At 41.2% G+C, this 15,277-nt stretch overlaps 2 protein-coding genes across 3 annotated transcripts in view; both read right to left on the bottom strand.

The window, feature by feature from the left end:
- zc3h13 (zinc finger CCCH-type containing 13) overlaps positions 1–2,051 on the bottom strand; it is a 43,760-nt gene extending 41,709 nt beyond the window's left edge. For both annotated transcript variants that reach the window (XR_013961732.1, XM_080720710.1), the window contains exon 1: positions 1,920–2,051. The gene's annotated coding sequence lies outside the window, so the exon portion shown is untranslated. The remainder of the gene's footprint in view (positions 1–1,919) is intronic.
- A 1,799-nt stretch (positions 2,052–3,850) lies between these two features.
- On the bottom strand, positions 3,851–14,779 carry cpb2 (carboxypeptidase B2 (plasma)). The gene is made up of 11 exons (XM_080720731.1): positions 14,640–14,779; positions 13,846–13,921; positions 12,928–13,052; positions 11,556–11,664; positions 9,777–9,878; positions 9,206–9,310; positions 8,383–8,493; positions 7,858–7,948; positions 6,906–7,108; positions 5,915–5,999; positions 3,851–5,135 (listed from the first exon to the last, which is right to left on the bottom strand). The coding sequence occupies exons 1-11, from the start codon at positions 14,717–14,719 to the stop codon at positions 4,945–4,947; spliced, it is 1,278 nt and encodes a 425-aa protein (XP_080576857.1). The 5' UTR covers positions 14,720–14,779; the 3' UTR covers positions 3,851–4,944.
- Between the last annotated feature and the right edge of the window lie 498 nt (positions 14,780–15,277).

The following is a 15,277-nucleotide window of genomic DNA, read 5'->3' as shown; positions in this document are numbered from 1 at the left end:
TCACAGCGCGGCACTGCGAGCTTGTAGATCTGCTTTTTTTTTTTTTTTTAAGTCGTGAAAATGTGTGCAAATCTTTGAATATGTGTATTTTCAAAGCGAACGTTTGTAACTCAAATTTTGCTTCTGGGGTGGTCCCTGGAACTAAATATTTTGAGATGCCCGTCCGTGGCCAAATACATATCTGACATTTTGGGGGTCCTTCACATGAAGAGGTTTGAGAACCACTGACATAGTAGTCTTTCAAGAACAGACTAACTGAGCTCCAGTTAAGTGAATCTGGCTGGCCAGATTGCTGACATAGAAACATAGGTTTTTCAAAAAATCTTATAGAATCGGGTCAAAATTCTAATTTTCACGATTTTTCAAAAATAGCAGATTTGCAAGCTTGCAGCGCGGATCTGCTATTTTTCAATAGTTAAAGCATTCAATAATCCTAGGCCTAAATGGGTTAACCCATTCCAGCATTCAAAGGCTACATTCTGCACAACTTCCACATCAAACTAAATCAAATCAATTGCAACAACAACAACTGGTTTTACAAATCTCTAGAAATGTTTTAATTCAATGCAACAGTTTCACTTTCTGCAGGACTTGAGACCAAGGCAATAACTTCCACATCAAACTAAATCAAATCAATCGCAACAATTAGTTTTACGTTATCTAGACATGTTAATCAGCAACACAGCGGTTTGTTTCGCACGCTGCACAACTTTGATTCGATGCAATAGTTTCACATTCTGCAAGTCTTGAGACCAAGGCAACAGTTTCTCATGCACTGCACAACCAACTACATCAAATGAAAGCAAATCCACCTGCTGCTCTCTCATGCAACAATTGGTTTTTCATTATCTAGAATTGTTAAATCAATGCAACGATAAAAGTAGTATATTCTGCAGGACTTTAAATCAATGAATGCAGCGCTGTTCATTTGACGCTCATCTCCTTTGATCAGAATGATGGCTAAATAAATACAATATGTACATGTTAATAATCCACTCGTGCCATAAGGATGCAGTCAGTGTGTCAGCACACAGTCATTTGTAAACATTATATTAGGTTAATGTATATCATCAGTTGTCCCTCTTAACATTAAGTGGTGAGTGAGGGACAGTGTTTATTATTTCACTATGGATATGGAGCAAAAACATATACAATTTCACAGCTTTAATTGAATGACAGAGCAGCAGTGGTTCTCAACAAGTGGTCCTTGAGGGGGTTTTACAGGTGGTCCCCAGCTAAACGATGGAGAGTTGGTAACCAAATGGACCCTTATTAGATCTCTTAGAGTTTAAAATCTTACACTCTCAAGAGATAAATTATTGTTATATAAACATCTGCATTTCTTAATTTACATGTTATCCAGGTTTGCCTGTTATCTCTCCTATGGAGAGGCACCACATCAATGCAGCATGGAAATTGTGGACATAATCTTCTTATTCTTATATTATAAGATTTTCTGTGTGGGTCTGGGGAGGCTCAAATGCCTTATAAATAATGGAAATTGCTATGCATAAAGGTGTCAATAATATTCACACCTTTATGCATAGCAAGTTCCATCATTGACTCAACGTGTAGCTGTAAATAGGGTTTGTTGTTAGCTCTCAATGCTAACTCTAGCAGCCTGTGGCTTAGCAGCGACTGTTCCTAATAAGTCATAACTAAATTATTAAAGTAGTACATTATTAAAAATTCATTTTCTTTTCATATCTGTGATTAAAACCTACCAGAACCTATATCTTTGAACAACACACAACAGTAACAACAACTGCAGCACATGCTAAAGCTACCTAGCATGCTTAAGCTAGCTTAGCTAAAGGCTAGCTAGCAAGTCACAAAGCTCCAGTCTCTCTTTCTCTCTCTCAGGATAATGAAGTGTTTTGGTCGCGTTAAAAGGAGTGCAAAGAAACGGAGCCACTCACTGCCTTCAAGAGAAATAAACACTGAAGGTTTATTCTTTTATCTCAGTGGAGGAGGAACAACAAGAGCAGGCAGAAACAGAAGATAAAGCGGCTTCCCGGAGCGCCTTCATGTTGGCAACGGACTGAGAGAGCAGCCTGTCTGTGTGGCGGCTGTGGCCGCTGGCGGCGGGACGTCCGCCAACGAACCGAGTCTTCTGAACGGCTCTTTGAAATGAACGATGATGGGATCCGGTTCGCAGTAGGGAGGGAGCCGTTCCTTTCTAAATTAACAGAATAACAGTTGTGGAAAAAGTACTAAAATTCTTAAAAGTATCAATACACTACAATGTGGAAATACTCTGCCACAAGTAGAAGTTTGGAATATTAATGCACTTGAGTCTGTCTTTCAATGTTATATGAGATACTTAAAAGTGTGGTTCCTGTGGAAATAAGCCTCGGCTTTCTAGGATCTCCTTTTAGTTGACCTTGTACCAGTGATTTGTACTGCCATGAAACTGTACTTTTTTCTATTGCAAACTTCTAATAAATTCTTCAATCAATCAATTCTTCAATCAATGAGTAAAAGTACAAAAGCCTATTCGTATCAAATACTAATGTAATTAAAGTAGACTAGTACTTAATAGTAGAAAGTACTCATTATGCAGAATGTCCTGTTTCACAAGTTTTCCAATGAATAAAATGTAGAAAAATCATTTGAAATAGCAGATCTACAAGCTCACAATGCGCAACACATTGTGAGCTTGTAGATCGGCTATTTTCAAATGGCAGGTATGTGCTATAGGCTATATATGTCCGAAATAAAATGTACATAGGGTTGAAGTTATTGGTAATTATAATCTAAATGTACAAAGTAACTAGTAGTCTAACTAGAATGAGCCGGTCTTTTGAACGGCTCTTTGAAAGGAACTGATCTCAGAGATCCGGCTCACTCTATAGAGCCATAAATCCCATCTCTGGCTGGCCGCGGTATCGCGCGAGCAGAGCCCTGAATACATGACGGTCATATACATGATGACCGTCATGTTTCCAGCTCAGCCTGGCTTCTAGCAAGGTAGATAAATAGCAACGGTTTGAGCTATAAACGTTAGATTTCAAAAAATAAAGTGCTTACCCAAGTCTCATTCTGGTCAGAAATAATGTCGTTTAACCGGAATTACAATCTGCTCTCGGATTGTTTAATAAAAAGCATTTTGCTTTCATCTCCGTCATCTCCGTTCATTTGAATGATATGACGTGACTCGCCACTAGAGGGCTATGGGAAGACCAGGAAAACAGAAATCTGTCGGATGAAAATTATTTTTATTAAACAATCCCGGAGCGGCATGTAATTCTGTTTGAACGGCATCATTTCAGACCAAAATGAGACTTGGATAAGCACTTTATTTTTTAAATTTGACGTTTGTAGCTCAAACTGTTGCCCTTTGTCCACCTCGCTAGAAGCCAGGTTGAAGTGGAAACATGACGGTCATGCATATTATATTCAGGGCTGCGCGCGATGTTATCCTTTTAGCCTTAAAGGAGTAGTTCACCGCCAAAATGGCTTTTTTTCTGTTGATTACTCATGCCATGGAGACTTGAGTTCAATAATATTTTTTTGTATTTTTAGCATTCGTAAGACAAACATTTGATAATAGTAAATTTACCCCCATTGATTCCGGATGGGACCGGGTCCCCATCTGGAATCAATGGAGGTAGGCCTACATTTATTGTAATGAAATTATTGTCTTTTAGGAATGTGACTAAAACTAAAATATATTATTGAACTCAAGTCTCCATGGCATGAGTAATCAACAGAAAAAAAGTCATTTTGGCGGTGAACTACTCCTTTAATGTCTGACTGTACCTCATGCTGTTTACGTTCCCTGTGTATTAAAGTATTCAATCAATCAAAAAAGAAAAGAAAATCAGGGACCAAGTCAACAACCACCAGCTCTGTTGCGTCCATGCATATCAGGTTTACAGAATGATTTGTTATTTTATTGTTTTGATTCCACAACATTTAGTAACATACAGACACTTTTCTGGGCAACAACACATATCGTTAGTAGCATAATTGCTTGAAGGTTTTCATGAAAGAAGGTGTTATGAAAAATGTACAAACCAGGTAGAAAAAAAGCAACCTTTTGACTCAGTCAACACACTCATTTAGCCTATAAGTCATGTTTGTCTTCCTTTATCTGCCTAACTCTACTCTCCTGCCAGAATGCTTGTTACATTCCAAATCATGTTTGCCAAGTCAAAAGTTAGTCTTATTGCATAATTGCCTATATATAAGTCATTTTTGGAATGAAACAAGCATTATGATATAGGCTGAGGACGTAGGCAATACTAGTGCTGTACAATATATCATTATCGTAATGGTATCGAGGTATGTTATCTTGAATAATGCTTAGTTTTCACTGTTGCAACACTTAAAATATTGAATATGAAATGTGTACAGTAATATCATGTATCGTATCGACATCTAAATTTGTCATAAATACAGAGATATGAAATGTGGTCCATATCGTGCAGCCTTGGGCAATATGGCACAATGAGGAGAGTTGAGTTAGGCAGAAATGTCAATTTGCCCAAAAAACTGCTTGAGCATGAGGGCTAATTACTACAAAAAATACTATAAAAGCATTGTGTATAATATAAGAGCATTAAAACACACAACGTAAAAACTTCATTGCACTTCTACCACAGACATTAACGCTGATCATTTTTCAAAGGACCATTAATGCATCACATTTCTAGCCCTATTTTCATAATATTTATCTGTGGAACCGATAAACCTCAACTCCTACAAAAGTGCTTGTCAGGGTGGTGGTGGTGGGGAGGTCTGCAGTTCAAATGTGATTATTTTGGGGAGTCTGCAGTAATTTTGGGGGGTCCCAGTTCAAATATGATGATTATTTTGGGGGAGGTCGCAAGCCTGAAAATGTTGAGAACAAATGATCTACAAGCTCGGCGCTGCTAAATACATATCGTTTTGGGGGTCCTTGACGTGAAAAGGTTTGAGGAGGACAGTGGTATATGTGGATCAGCCTTGTGTCTTCTCTATGACCCTCAGAGCGATGGTCTTGGTGGCCAGCAGCGCCTCGTCGCAGGCTCCTTTGATGTGGGAGGGGGGCAGCAGGAAGCCATAGCGGCCCTTGTCCTGAAGCTCGAAGGTGAAGGAGTACTTGATGCCAAGTTTGTAGGCCCAGTCGTCTGAGCCTCCGGGAGCCAAGTCTGGGGAGGGGAAGGGAGAGGTTATGCAAGAGAAGAGAAGAGAAGAGAAGAGAAGAGAAGAGAAGAGAAGAGAAGAGAAGAGAAGAGGAGAGGAGAGGAGAGGAGAGGAGAGGAGAGGAGAGAAGAGAAGAGAAGAGAAGAGAAGAGAAGAGAAGAGAAGAGAAGAGAAGAATACTACCCTACAAAGCCAGAGTGCGGTAACTATGAACAAGAAATGTACTGATAAATGGGTTTAAAAGTGTTTCAACTGGTCAGCCAAATGAGATTTATATTACACTGATTGTATCCAACGCTTCCGGTTAACAGCAGACAATGACATACAAGCTCACGTCACGTCGCAGATGCAACCGTTGTGAGCTTGTAGATCACACTCAGCTGTGGCACTGGAAGCTCCGTGCAACTTCTGCGCAATGCACAATGGGATGTTGGAAAGTTGTGGATACCTGTTCCTGAGGTAAATGTTTATCCCCCAGTATCATGAAGGCCAATCTGACCTTGGGATACACAAATAAGTCTGTGTGTCCAAAAACATAGTTACTGGACTCTGGCTTTCTAGGGCAGTATACTGCACTCATAATATATGTTGCTATGGTAACGACAATATTGTATACTCACATGGTGTTGTTATGGCAAAGACAATATTCTATAGCCTACTCACATATGGTGTTATGGCAAAGACAATATTCTATAGCCTACTCACATATGCTGTTATGGCAAAGACAATATTCTATGGTATACTCACATATGGTGCAATAGTAAAGACAATATTCTATACTCACATATGGTGCTAGCTCCTGCACCATATTTGTAGGGCGTACGGTAATACCTCCTGATTTTCTGGGCAGCTTCTTGGGCCATCGCAAGCTTAAAAAAAGTTGTAGTCGTCATTTATTGCAACAAATGGAATACAGTTAAACTTGACATGATTAAAGGCTCTGCTTCCAGATATGTTCCCTGAATTTTGTACAAGCGGCTTGCTGGGAAAATTCAGGGAATGTTGAGCATAGTAGTACAATAGCAATACATTGAGATATTAGCTTGAATCAGCAGACATAAAATCACATGTACCGGTATATGAGCCTATGCCAGACTCTGATCAAAAGGTGGAGGCTGGGGTGGAGGAGGCAGCTAAGCAGCAAAGCAGAGCTATAGTGAATGCAAGTCATATTTAAAGGAGCCTCCTTTATAGAGCGTGAGCTCTGATTGGACTATGACAGTGTGACGTAATGACCAGCAGATCTGTGAATGAGGAATAGGAATAGGCGCCGACTGACAGCTGATTACAGCTGAGGCGGGCCAGACTCACGTGCCCTGCATAAACTAACGCTATGCTTCATATCTCACCAGGTCCTGGTGGTTGTCTGCCAGGTCGTGGTTACAGGAGTATTAAACATATCTCACCAGGTCCTGGTGGTTGTCTGCCAGGTCCTGGCTACAGGAGTATTAAACATATCTCACCAGGTCCTGGCTACAGGAGTAGAATTATTGAATGCTTTAACCAGTGAAAAATAGCAGATATGCGAGCTTGTAGATCTGCTATTTTTGAAAAAGTCATGAAAATGTGTGCAAATCTTTGACTATATGTATTTTCAAAGCGAACGTTTGTAACTCAAATTTTGCTTCTGGGTGGTCCCTGGAACTAGATATTTTGAAATGGGGGTCCGTGGCCAAATAAATATAATTCTGGGGGTCCTTCACATGAAAAGGTGTATGTAAGGAGTATTAAACATATCTCACCAGGTCCATACAGGACTATTAAACATATCTCACCAGGTCCTGGTGGTTCTCTGCCAGGGCGTGGCTACAGGAGTAGGGGAACAGCAGCATCTGGGAGTAGGAGTGGATGGACAGGTACATGACCACAGTGTCCTTGTGGCTGCGCAGGAAGTTGGCCACCGCCTCCGACTCCGGCTCCGACTCAGGGAACTGACCGCAGTACGTCTCCATGCAGGGGTCATGGGACGCCCCCTCCGCTAAGCACAGCACAGTGAGTGGAACACAAGTACTGTAGTACTCTATTATACATTATACACTGTAGTACTCTATTGTACTTAAAGGAGAATTACAGATTAGTGCTTTTATTACCGTAATCTGATGTTATTCCATCCATTAAACCAGGGGTTCTCAAACCTTTTTAGGCTGTTACCCCCAAAATAATTTGAACTGGGGACCCCCACCCTGACAAGCACTTGGAATTGCAGGTATTACACTTAATGTGACTTGGTTCCACAGATATTCACCTCTTGCTTACTTAATATTTGACAGTTTGGTCAGTTTGGTATTAAAACAGATACCCTGTATTTACACTTATACTGTGTGTTGATTTGTTTATCGTTTACCGAAAAAATACATTAAGCTAATCACCTGGGGGACCCCACAAAATAATTCGGGGACACCACTTGGGGTCCCAACCCCAAGTTTGAGAACCACTGCATTAACCAGTGGCAGAGGCAAAATAATTACAATAAGAAGAAATACATTTCTAGTGCACCGCAGCTCTGAGCAAGGGGGTGAGATCTAGACAGTACCTGTTTGCCTTTTTACAGACATTTCCACCATTATGGAAATAAGATGTAAACCCCCAAAAATTAATGATACAAATTAAGCGATTTAGCATAATCCCACAGTTCGCGGTCGGAGCTGCGGTGGATGAAAAATACAAAACTATACAGATCTTGGTTCTCGTATATCATAAGATCAGATGAGCGTGGCAAGGACTTACTGCACCAGTTAGCATCAAAGTTCCTGTTGAGGTCCACTCCGATGCAGGGGCTGTCTCTGCTATAAGATCTGTTCTTCCTCCACATCCGCTTCTGCAGGGGACAAAAACAAAGCAACAAAGAAAAAAAGTTAAAACAAATGCTCTCATACAATGTGAGTTGAACTCCGCCTCTCACCGGTCCATTTGGTTTGGTCGTGCAATGCTGCAAGCTTGTACATCTGCTATCTTTTTCTTTTTCATTTATTTTAGTAATATTGAAATTTCTTATGAATAATTTAGATTTTCTTTTTTTCTTCTTCTTCTTCTTTTTTTTTTTACACAAATGTTATCTTATGGGGGAACAACATATTTTCAGAAGGGGGTCCACAGCCAAATACATGTAATTTTGGGGGTCCTTGACATGAAAAAGTTTGAGAACCACTGATTCAGAAGAAGGATTTAGAAGAGTTCTTACTGTAGTCAGGTGTACTTGTATCCATCAATGTTAGAATAATGTATTTATGTTTTATATAATAGAGTTCTTACTGAAGTCCAGGTGTACTTGTATCCATCAGGGTTCACCACAGGCAGGACGTACACATCCATGCTGTCCAGGATCTTAGTAATGTCTGGGTTTTCATTGTAAAACGCCAGCGACTGTCAGGGGAAGGAAGAGAACATAAGGGCAACCTGTCGACTTCCCTCATTGGTTCAAATAACGTTGTATTCCTTCAAATAAGTCTGTATTATTTATTATTAAAGTGCATTCTGCAGTGTATTATTACAATGATCTGAGATACTGTGTACTCAACCCATTTAGGCCTACAATTATTGAATGCTTTAACCAGTGAAAAATAGCAGATATACAAGCTCACAGCGCGGCACCGAGTGCCGCGCTGCGAGCTTGTAGATCTGCTATTTTTGAAAAAGTTGTGAAAATGTGTGTAAATCTTTGAATATATGTATTTTCAAAGCGAACGTTTGTAACTCAAATTTTGCTTCTGGGTGGTCCCTGGAACTAGATATTTTGAAATGGGGGTCCGTGGCCAAATAAATATCATTTTGGGGGTCCTTCACATGAAAAGGTTTGAGAACCTCTCAAGAACAGACTAACTGAGCTCCAGTTGAAGTGAAAAGGACCTTTTCGTTGACGATGGCTGGCCAGATTGCTGACATAGAAACGTAGGTTTTCTCCAAAAATCTTAGAAGGATTCAAAAGACACTTATAGAATCGGGTCAAAATTCTAATTTTCACGATTTTTCAAAAATAGCAGATCTACAAGCTCGCAGCGCGGCACTCGGTGCCACGCTGTGAGCTTGTATATCTGCTATTTTTTTAGCAGATAGTGTACGTGTACTCATAACTTACATATTGCACAAACCACAGACAGAAGGCAGGAGAGATCCACTCCCTGGCATGGATGCCACAGTCTATCCATATGGCTTTCTTGTCTGGTCTGTTGTCTACGGACAACTGACAACCACACACACACACACACACGCGCGCGCGCACGCACGCATGCATACACACACACACACGGTTAAACAGACAACTGACAACCACGTGCACACACATCTGGTTAGATCTGTAATCTATGGACACTAACAATTAGCGTTAATTTAACTCTCAGAGTTCCATTTGGTTCCATTTGGTTCCGTTTGTACAGTACAGTACAGTACAGTACAGTACAGTACAGTACAGTACAGTACAGTACAGAGTTCATCATTGAATGTAAAATGATCATGGGGTGGCCGTGGATCCCCCAGAGTTAGTGTCTAAGTGTCCTTGCGCAAGAATTGCTCCCGATGTGCAGGTTGGTGCCTTGCATGGTTTCCTATGCCATCTGTGTGTGAATGTGTGTTTGAATGGGTGAATGTAATAATGCACAATACTGTTTATTATCATTGACTGATAAATGGTCATCATTCAGTGCTACAACCTTCAGAGCGTAGAGAGGTCTCTTCTCATAGGATGAGCCAATCAGAATAGCTTTGACCTTGTCAAGATTTTCCTGCGTGGTCTTGTTGATCCAATCATAGATCTACAGAGGAGACAGCACGTACATACACACACACACATATATATACACACATTAAACTCATAAAAGGCACTGCTCACTTCACACTGAGTGTGATTTCATTTAATACCAAATTGGCCAGATTGTCAAATATTTAGTATTTAATATCTACACACTGCCTCAGCTTGTAGTAAAGCTGTTTTCGCAACATTTAGCTGTGGAACCGAGTCAAACTAAATGTAATGCCTCAACTCCTACAATCCCAAGAGCTTGTCAGGGTGGTCCCATCAGGGTAGTCCCTGTTCGCCAAAAAATGCCGATCCACAAGCTCACAACGTGATGCGTTGTGAGCTTGTAGATCTGCTATTTTTGGTGAAGGTTCCACCCAGAATAGGGATTCTGGTGGTTACATGTCAAGTACTGTATATGAAGTTATAATAAAAAAAGGGGGGGGGGGGCATGGGGGCTTAGTCTATTTACAAGTCACGGGTAGCAGCTGTCTGAAGGTGACTTTTCATACCAATTTTGAAGGAGGCTAGGGATTTGCTCTCCTTTAGGGCTTGAGGAAGGGCGTTCCACATGTTGATGGTGTAGCAGGAGAACGAGTTAGAGCCTTGTTTAGTGTTAAATCTACGTTGATGATGATTAGTGGAGCTGCCTCTGGTGTTGTGGTCGTGAACATCCTTGACCTTTAAGAAGTAGTTTGTCAGGTACATGGGAATCTTGGAGGTGTAGTGTATCTTGTACACCAGGCCCATTGCAAGATGCTGTACTCTGTCAGCTACTTTGAGCCATCCCACACTTTCGTGGTGATGATCGGTAAGGTGGGTCAGAGGAGGGAGACCAAGCACAACCCTAATTAGTTTGTTTTGGGCTGTTTGAAGCTTTAACTTTAAGGCGGCTGGGGCGTCGCGATACCAGACAAGGACTCCGTAATCAATGAGGGGCCCAATAAGAGCTCCTCCTAGTGTCTTTCGGGATTTAGTATTGATCAGCGGGGCAACCCTTTGCAAGAAGCGAATTCGTTGGTTGACTTTATTGATTATCTTGGTGGTCATTTTTTCACTGGATTGGTTAGCCTCCAGGATGCAACCCAGGTAGCAGATGTAGTTTTTTCTTTCTATCACAGTGTCACCTACTTTAATTATGAAGTTCTCAACTAGGCTAAGTTTCTGACTAGATCCAAAGAGGATACATTCAGTTTTGCCTAGGTGAATTGAGAGTCTGTTGTCATTGAGCCAGGTGCAGATCTTGTTAAGTTCACAGTTAAGGGCCTTTTCAACCTGTAATAATAAAGCAGGATGTAACCTACATCTTCCAGACTGTGTTATCTCTACTCTAAAGGAGATAAAGCAGGATGTAACCTACGTCTTCCGGACTGTGTTATCTCTACTCTAAAGGAGATAAAGCAGGATGTAACCTACGTCTTCCGGACTGTGTTATCTCTACTCTAAAGGAGATAAAGCAGGATGTAACCTACGTCTTCCGGACTGTGTTATCTCTACTCTAAAGGAGATAAAGCAGGATGTAACCTACGTCTTCCGGACTGTGGTATCTCTACTCTAAAGGAGATAAAGCAGGATGTAACCTACGTCTTCCGGACTGTGGTATCTCTACTCTAAAGGAGATAAAGCAGGATGTAACCTACGTCTTCCGGACTGTGGTATCTCTACTCTAAAGGAGATAGAGGATGTAACCTACGTCTTCCAGGCTGTGGTATCTCTCATAGTAGGACTGTCCACTGCGGGGGTCTGTGGAGTCATTCCTAGTCTGCATCTCTATCAGCTCCTCTGTGTTGTCTAGTAGCAACCTGAAAATACACGACACTCAGTGTCTATGTGTAGTAACAACCTGAAAATACACACCACTCAGTGTCTATGTGTAGTAACAACCTGAAAATACACAACACTCAGTGTCTATGTGTGATAACAACTTTAAAATACACAACACTCAGTGTCTATGTGTGATAACAACCTGAAAATACACAACACTCAGTGTCTATGTGTAGTAACAACCTGAAAATACACAACACTCAGTGTCTATGTGTGATAACATCCTGAGAAATACACAACACTCAGTGTCTATGTGTGATAACATCCTGAGAAATACACACACACCACTTAGTGTCTATGTGTAAAACAAACCTAATAATAACAACACACAAAAGGAGAGGGCAGAGGACAGAGCCTTGGGGGACCCTGGTTGTTAAAGTTTTCATAGAGTCTACAATGTTATTGTTTACTATCAGAACCGTCACAGCTTGTCTGTGACCGAATGGGTAATGCCTGACACTGTGGTTCCCTTGACACATCACTGTGACATCACAGGTGACATCACAGTGATGTCAGATACTCAGAGCAGGGATCTCCATATATGGGCATAAAAGGGATTCTGTTAGGGATCTCCATATATGGGCATAAAAGGGATTGTATTCCAGATGATGCCCTGTTAGGAGAACCACACTAACAAAATCCATATATGGCCAAGACAGATGAACAAGCCAGATGGTGCGACCTCGCCCTTCAGGGCGAAGTCGCGTCTTATAACAGAGCATAAGGTTTACACACTGGTGTGTGATGATATAAGTATAACTATAAGTAACAGATGACATAGAGTCTATACCAGGGGGTCTTCAACGTTTTCAGGCCAAGGACCCCTTAGTTGAGAGAGAGATGAAGCAGGGACCCCCCATAACCCATAGATACCATATAGTTTCATCGTTTGACAGCACAATCAGTGTATTTTGGATTCGTGTCAATGTACACCGTCAATACTTAATAAAGTTGACCTTTCACTCTGTACTTAGTTTGCTCTTTTTTCCCCTCTACACCAAACCTCTTTGCCAAAAATAGCAGATCTACAAGCTCACAACGCCTCGCGCTGCGAGGCGATGTGAGCTTGTAGATCTGCTATTTTCGGCTAAAGTTCTCCGAATATGGACGTTAAGGTTCAAATGGTTAATATAAAAAAGTAGAAAAAAATCACACAAACATTTGGAGGACCCCCTGTAGTAACTCTGAGGACCCCCTAGGGGTCCCGGACCCCCTGTTGAAGACCCCTGGTCGATACATACTGGTGAGTGATGCTGTGTCGGTGCAGCAGGTCCATCACAGTGTGAGAGCTGTTAGCAGGTACAAACAGGTGGACCTCACTGTCTGCTGAGATGTAATGAGGAGAGGCAGGCTGCCACAGCACTGTCTGGGACACACACACACACACACACACACACACAGACACACACACACACACACACACACACACACACACACACACACACACACACACACACACACACACACACACACACACACACACACACACACACACACACACACACACACACACACACAAATCCATAGTCATAATTTAACTCTTACAGTGTACAAGAGGAACCAAATGGACATTAAGGGTCCATTTGGTTCCATTTGTACACTGTCAGAGTTACAAAGCGTATTTGGGCCCTCTAAAGCCTCTATCAGAGTCCAGGGTGAAGAGCTATTCACTTCACCGCATTGTAGTTTCCTAGCTATCACCTAGGCTTTGTTTTGTATTTTTAGGTGATAGCTAGAAAACTACACCACGGTGAAGTGAATAGCTCTTCACCCTGGACTCTGATAGAGGCTTTAGGGTCCATCTGGTTCCGTTTGTAAAGATTGCACAACATTTTTTAAATATATCAAAGACATAAAGTCTTGATATATTTGATGTGTAGAGTGAAAAGTGTTTCTATAAAGTACCAGTAAAAATCTTCATCTCCCCAAAATGTGATTGATTATGAGAAAAGGAGAGCAAAGGTTAAGGTCATAACTATATCTAGGATACTAGAAATAAGAAAGTAAATAATTAAATCTACCTCATATAGCCTCCTCTGGAGGATACATTCTTAAATAAATAAATAAATACCTAAATATACTACCTCATACAGTCAGTGTGGATACATTCTTTACTATTTAAATGATCAAACAAACATAAAGTAATAAATTAATAGTACCTCATATAACGTAGACACATTCTTCAGAATGTCCACTTGCTCTGCGGTTTGGGGAGTGATGGACAGAACCTGGTCACTGAATGACAGACAAATGACAAAGAGTGATGTAATAAGTATTGTTTAGGTGTTATTCATGTGCCCTGACGACGTATATTCTGGGAAACAAGAAACTGTCAGCAATCAATCGTGTGTGTGTGTGTGTGTGTGTGTGTGTGTGTGTGTGTGTGTGTGTGTGTGTGTGTGTGTGTGTGTGTGTGTGTGTGTGTGTGTGTGTTTGTGTGTGTGCGCACACGTGCGCACAGTGCGCACAGTGTAGCCTATTGATGTGTACTGTGTAGCCAGTCTATTTACATTCAGCTAGTTGTGGTTCCCACAAACTGGCAGGTCCCCAAATGCATTTTGGGGGTCCCCAGATGATTAGCTTATTGTTTTCTAACAATGAACAAACCAACATATAGTTTACACATTTCTAAAGTTACATACTGTAGGCCTATAAGAGGCAAACATTGTGAAAGAGGCAAACTTTGTGAAAATAGCTAATCTACAAGCTCGGTGTGAGCTTTTCAAAATATAATTTATTTGTGGAACCAAGTCAAACTAACTCAACTCAACTCAACTCCTACAATTACAAGTGCTTGTCAGGATGTGGGGGTCCCCCAATGCAGTTCCAATATGATTATTTTGGGGTGTTGCGGCCTGAAAAGTCTGGGAACCTTTGAGCTACAGTTTAATCTCACAGCATAATGTCATACAGTGTAATCTAATCAATCTAATCTAACATGAGGTGAACTTACTGTAACAGTGAGCAGTGTCCGGTCAGTAGGAGGTTGTCCAGGTTCATAATAAAAGACAGCAGGATCAGAACAGTCTTCATAATGGCGGTTTGTATGTAGATCTCAGATCAGATGTCTGTCGGGACAAGAGAGGAGATATCGATTGAATCTGTGTTTGTTTTGTAAAGTTAAACTTTACTCCTATGAAGGGGGGTTGGGTCCACCCAGTTACGAGCAGGCATAGACATGAAAGGGGGCTTGAGCCCCTGCCCTTTTATCCGTCTGTAAAAGGTGCCCTCTCCAGTCCATGAAAGCAGTTTTTTTTTACGGTGAAAGAAATGCAAATGCCCCTCTTTCCATGCCATACCATAAGGCAGCATTCAAGATAATTGCCTTGTCCAAACTCTCCTGAACTTGAACGCAGCATCTTATGTTGAAAGAATTGCCCTCTCTGTGTAGAAAACCATGCCGTTACGCCACATCTCCAGTATTCACTTGATTATGTTTAGTTCAGTGTAGCCGACCTCCAAGCTCACAAGGCGTGAGCTTGGAGGTCTGCTATTTTTGATATTTTCACCAAAAGGGTCTTTTAGAAATGTCATCCCCTTTCTCTCTAACATTCTCTGCACGTCCCTGGGTCCACTGGTGGAAGAGAAGTA

This window comes from Nannobrachium achirus (genome assembly GCF_963921795.1).
Source record: "Nannobrachium achirus genome assembly, chromosome: 24".
Taxonomy (NCBI): Eukaryota; Metazoa; Chordata; class Actinopteri; order Myctophiformes; family Myctophidae; genus Nannobrachium; species Nannobrachium achirus.
The sequence above is the reverse complement of the archived record's forward strand: the minus strand, read 5'-3'. Positions and strand labels throughout refer to the sequence as shown.